At 32.3% G+C, this 5899-nt stretch overlaps 1 protein-coding gene across 1 annotated transcript in view; it reads left to right on the top strand.

Annotated features, from left to right (window-relative positions):
- LOC111089800 (Down syndrome cell adhesion molecule-like protein Dscam2) overlaps positions 1-5899 on the top strand; it is a gene marked incomplete at its 5' end in the record, with an annotated part of 17130 nt that overhangs the window by 5630 nt on the left and 5601 nt on the right. The window contains one exon of the mRNA XM_022402905.1: positions 4603-4872. Within this exon, the coding sequence (XP_022258613.1) occupies positions 4603-4872 (270 nt within the window). The remainder of the gene's footprint in view (positions 1-4602; positions 4873-5899) is intronic.

The raw sequence follows: 5899 nt of genomic DNA, 5'->3' as shown, positions 1-5899 counted from the left end.
TTATCGATCGTTCTTGAGCCCACGAGAAACACACCGCTAGTATATAAACGATTAACAGGCCGCATTACGTGTCATTTCTGGATAGTATTTTTTTGTGAGTGCACTTTGAAATATTTTTTCCTTTTCAATATTATTTATTCGTCGCTATGGCAGCATGAGGTTGTGTAAATGACCCAAACATATTCTGTTATATTTGTGGTAAATTTGTTGTAAAGAAACAAATGCAAACATTACAGAATTCGTCAAAAAAGCATATTACGCGTATTTTGCAATAAAACTTGGGGCCCAAGACAAATCATGGGCTCTGCGCAAAGTTTGCACCGTTTGTGTCGAAGAGTTGAGATAATGGACTAAAGGTAAGAAAACGTCTTTGCCTTTTGGAATTCCAGTGGTCTGGCGTGAGCCTAGAAACCACAAAGATAACTGCTATTTTTGCTCATGTAACGTGCAAGGCTACAACACTCGAACTAAAAAGGAAATTTCTTATCTGAACCTTCAATCTGCTATAAGACCTGGTGCTCATGGACCTGATATATCTGTACCTACTCCACCGGAGACTCTTGACATAGTTTCATCTGATTCTGAATCTGATGTCAATAGAAATGATGATAGGGTTTGTTTTCAACCTGAAACGTCTGGTGAATCAAATCTTTTCATACAAGGTGAACTTAATGATTATTGAAAGATTTGGGCCTTTCTAAGGATTCTTCAGATATTTTGGGGTCCAAACTTCGGGCTAAGAACTTACTATCTCCAGGGACATCATTTTACTGGTACAGAAATCACGAGAAAGAGTTTATACCATACTTTTCACAAGAAGGTTCACTGGTTTATTGCAACAATATTGCTGTATTAAGACCAATGCTAGGAGCTGCAGTCTATGAACCAAGTGAGTGACGATTGTTCATTGATTCCTCCAAAAGAAGTCTAAAAGATGTTCTCATTCACAATGGTAACATATATGCATCTGTTCCTATTGCTCATTCGGTTCACTTGAAGGAAGCGTACAAAAATCTCGAACTTCTTAATAAAATCAAATACAAAGCACATGGTTGGCTACTTTGTGGGTACTTAAAAGTCCCTTGTATGTTGTTGGGTCAACAGTCTGGTTATACAAAGTTTCCATATTTTTCGTGTGAATGTGACAGCAAAGCATGAAATCAGCACTGAATAAAGAAGCAATGGCCACGCAGAGTCAGCCTGGTACCAGGATCGAAAAACATTGAACGTGAAAGTTTGGTTGACATAAAAAAGTTCTATTAGCTCCACTTCACGTAAAACTGGGCTTGATGAAGCAGTTTGTAAAGGCCTCAGACAAAGATGGAGACTGTTTCATATATCTATGTGGGCAATTCTCAGCTCTTTCAGAAGCGAAACTTAAAGAAGTGATTTTTGTTGAGTCTCAGATTAGGATGAACAATTCGAAAGGATAATGAGGAAAGTTGAAAAATAATCGTGGATTACCTTTAAAGATGTTATTGACAAATGTTTAGGAAACAACAAAGATACAAGTTACGAAAATATTGTCAATAACATGCTCGATAAAGAGTTGGATTGTAATATGAGTTTGAAAGTTCATTTTTTACACTCACATATTGAATATTTTCCTAATAATTTCGGTGCCGTCAGCGAAGAACAAGGGGGAAGGTTTCATCAAGACATCAGGGAAAGGGAGAGAAGGTACCAAAGAAGGTGGAACATCACCATGATGACTGATTACTGCTAGTCATTGAAACGAGATGCTCCAGACGCAATACATAAAAGAAAGACCACAACACGTAGTTTTGAGACTAAAAAAACGTAGATTTCACATAAAAAAATCAGGATGATTGGGGATGCATATTCGTTTGACATCAATGTTCTTCCCTTTTCTTCAGTTTGTTTGTATTTTTTAACAAACATAATCATAAAAAATGTTCATTGTGGTAAACGAAATAATAATTTGATCTTAGTAAGAGTTTTTTTTTCTTCCCGATTTGTATTTTTTGTTTGTTTCTAATTAAGCACAAAGCTACACAATGGGCTATCTGTGTAGCGGGTTTCTAGCGTTGTAAGTCCGCAAACACACCGCTGTGCCACTGGGGGGGATTTGTAAAAAATCCTTACGTGATAGAAAAAAAATAATATTATTATTTTCGAAATCTGCGTAGCTGAATTATGGAAAATTCGTTATTTAGACCAAAACAACTTTTATGAAATGTAAATACGCAGACCTGTGTTATTATAGATTTTTTAAAGTATTGGACTATTTTTAAACTTAACAGAAATATTATAATTTTACATATTCTAAATATTGTATATATATTTTTATGCTAAATTTCTATAAATCAACATGAATGTTTTATTTTATAAGTACTTTAACTTTTTAATTTAAAAAAATCTATGTTCTTAGATGTTGTGATAATAACTTATTTTATAGAATAATGTTTTAATTCTAAAATACAATTAATTGATCAAAAAAGGAGATTTATTATTGTCTCTTATCCCTTAAAAACAAAATGAGATGGTTTCTTTTTTTCGAAATACGACTGAATTCAGAGTAGTTTCTGCAAAATTGAGGTTTAAACCTGGCGTTTCTTCAAGTTCTATTTTATAGATTGGAAATCTACTTCAGAGAAATATTCCTTGTTATCCGCCTACTAGTTGTTTTCAGTCTTCCTGTCTTTTGTAGGGAAATCAATAGTAGACAGGAAATATTAGCAGTAACTATCGATCAAAGAAAGTGTCCAGCAATAGTACTTAGAGCTAGAGTCACGCGACTTATACATAAAGTTTCTTGAAGAAGAGATATGTGCCTGTCATTCAGAACGAACATTTTATGTGACAGAGAAATACGTAATGAAGATAGGTCTGGACAGTTTTTATAGAAAACTTTCAGACCCAATTTTATATTTCTGTTCTGCAGAACACGAATATGATTTAGAAAAATAATTGAATTGTTCAATTTTGTTTTGTAAAGCCTTTACAAAAAGGTGTTCCAAGACTCAGCATATCCTAATATATTGACTGTTTCGTATTTTACAGTTGAATATTCAAAAACTGATTTTTGCAATGCTTTCAGTGTATGGTATCCTAGAGTTGTATGTTTCATAATTATTATTATTATTATCCTTCGAATATTCTGTGTGTCGAGCCTACATGTTCCAACACTACTTCTGGTGTTTTGTAGTTTCTTCTTCTGTTCTAGCTTTAGAGTTGCACGCTCCATGGATACTTGATTAATTATTATCAAATGTTATTTTACAAATTAAATATGTACTTGGTTAAATGTAATTAATTATCATTTTACAATCTAGATATGTACTTGGTTAATTATAATTAAATGTTACTTTCAATCTAGATAGCCCCCCCCCCAGTGGCACAGCGGTATGTCTGCAGAATTACATCGCTAGAATCCGGGTTTCGATACCCGTGGTGGGCAGAGCACAGATAGCCCATTGTGTAGTTTGTGCTTAATTACAAACAAATAATCTAGATATGTACTTGATTAATTATAATTAATGTTATTTTACAATTTAGATATGTACTTGATTAATTATAATTAAATGTTACTTTATAACCTAAATATGTACTTGATTAATTGTAATTAAATGTTATTTTATTATCTAGATATGTATTTGATTAATTGTAATTAAATGTTATTTTACTATCTAGATATGTACTTGATTAATTATAGTTAGATGTTATTTTACTATCTAGATATGTACTTGATTAATTGCAATTAAATGTTATTTTATTATCTAGATATGTACTTGGTTAATTATAATTAAATGTTATTTTACTAATCTAGATATGTACTTGATTAATTATAATTAAATGTTATTTTACTATCTAGATATGTACTTGATTAATAATAATTAAATGTTATTTTACTATCTAAGATATGTACTTGATTAATTATAATTAACTGTTATTTTACTATCTAGATATGTACTTGACCAATTATAATTAAATGTTATTTTACAATCTAGATATGTACTTGGTTAATTATAATTAACTGTTATTTTATTATCTAGATATGTACTTGATTAATTATAATTAACTGTTATTTTACTATCCAGATATGTACTTGACCAATTATAATTAAATGTTATTTTACAATCTAGATATGTACTTGGTTAATTATAATTAAATGTTATTTTATTATCTTGATATGTACTTGATTAATTATAATTAATTGTTATTTTAAAATATAGATGTGTACTTACTTGATTATTATATATACTAGCTGGAGTACCCGTCTCCTGGGTGGAAGATATGTAAATTCATGATTAATGGAAGGTTTTTTTTAAGACATAAAAAGTAGCTTCCCTTATATGTACTTGTAAAAAAAACACCTATAAAAACCACAAACCGCAAAACTGAAAATTTGTATGTACCTCCCCATGGTCCGAATAAACCTCCATACCAATTTTGGTGAAGATCCATTCACACCCTGCGAAGTATTTACATGGACATACAACAGACAGTACTATTATAATTATACATATCTAGATGTGTCGTTGATTAATTATATTTAAAAGGTATTTTGCATCATTACATATGCATTTGACTGGTTAAAATAATGACGATGTCTAAATCTAATTGATTTTATATTTCCAGCTCCGTTACTGTCAGAAGTTAAACCAGATTTCAAAATGGCAAACATTGGAGAAACAATTGAATTTACATGTATCGTAAATGGGCATCCAATCCAGTCAGTAAATTGGTTGCGAAACTGTCGCCCTCTGTTGTACAATAGTCGCATCATTCGTCTTGGAACCAATGTTTTAAGAATCGCACCTGTCGAGAGGGGAGACCGTGGAATGTATCAATGTGTAGTGTCGAATGAGAAGCAGGCTGTTCAAGCTGCAGCGGAATTAGTGTTACAAGGTAAGTGGAAATAACTATCTTTCCTTCAGTTTCTCAGAAAACCTGCACCAAACATTTTAATAACATTTAAAGTACTATCTTGGACTAGAATATGGTGTTAACACGTTACTCCTAATTATGAGTGAACATTAAGGAATAATATGTCAACAGCCATGCTCTATCTGCTATATACACTGCCAACGAGGCCTTTCGTACAATATCAAGTCTAATGAGGCCGGCTGGAATACGACAAATATATTAATGGTCGAGATGCTATTTATATTATCAATTGCTTAGAAAAAAAATTGTTTAATGTAAACTAGATTAGTCCCTCCTCCCCCAGAGGGTCAGTGATAAGTTTACAGACTTGACACGCTAAAATTTGGGGTTCGATTCGCGTATTAAACAAAGTGCAGCCAGCTTATTGTGTATCGTTGCGCTAAAACAAGCCAACCAACAAGATTAAATTGGTGAAACGTAATCATACATCAGCAGTGGCCCAGCTGTAAATCGATGGGATTATAATGGGTGGGCAGAATACTAATAGCTCATTATGTAGCTCTGTATTTAAAAGAAAACAATATAACCTGAGCGATTTGACTAAAAACTTAGCCATTATTCAGTTAAAACTAATAATTCGCTTTAGAAAATTGATGTGTGTCATAATTTTTCCATTTACTAATTTGAGGACGGCTCACTATTCGATTACAGTAGAGGATTAACTTTCATGTGTTTATATAGAGGTAGAAACCGGTAGAGGATTAACTTCCATGTGTTTATATAGAGGTAGAAACCGGTAGAGGATTAACTTTCATGTGTTTATATAGAGGTAGAAACCGGTAGAGGATTAACTTCCATGTGTTTATATAAAGGTAGAAACCGGTAGAGGATTAACTTCCATGTGTTTATATAGGGGTAGAAACCGGTAGGGGATTAACTTTCATGTATTTATATAGAGGAAAAAACCAGTAGAAGATTAACTTCCATGTGTTTATATAGAGGTAGAAACCGGTAGAGGATTAACTTCCATGTGTTTATATAGAGGTAG

This window comes from Limulus polyphemus, unplaced genomic scaffold (assembly GCF_000517525.1).
Source record: "Limulus polyphemus unplaced genomic scaffold, Limulus_polyphemus-2.1.2 Scaffold7410, whole genome shotgun sequence".
In the NCBI taxonomy this organism is placed as follows: domain Eukaryota; kingdom Metazoa; phylum Arthropoda; class Merostomata; order Xiphosura; family Limulidae; genus Limulus; species Limulus polyphemus.
This window is presented reverse-complemented; position numbering and strand designations above follow the sequence as displayed.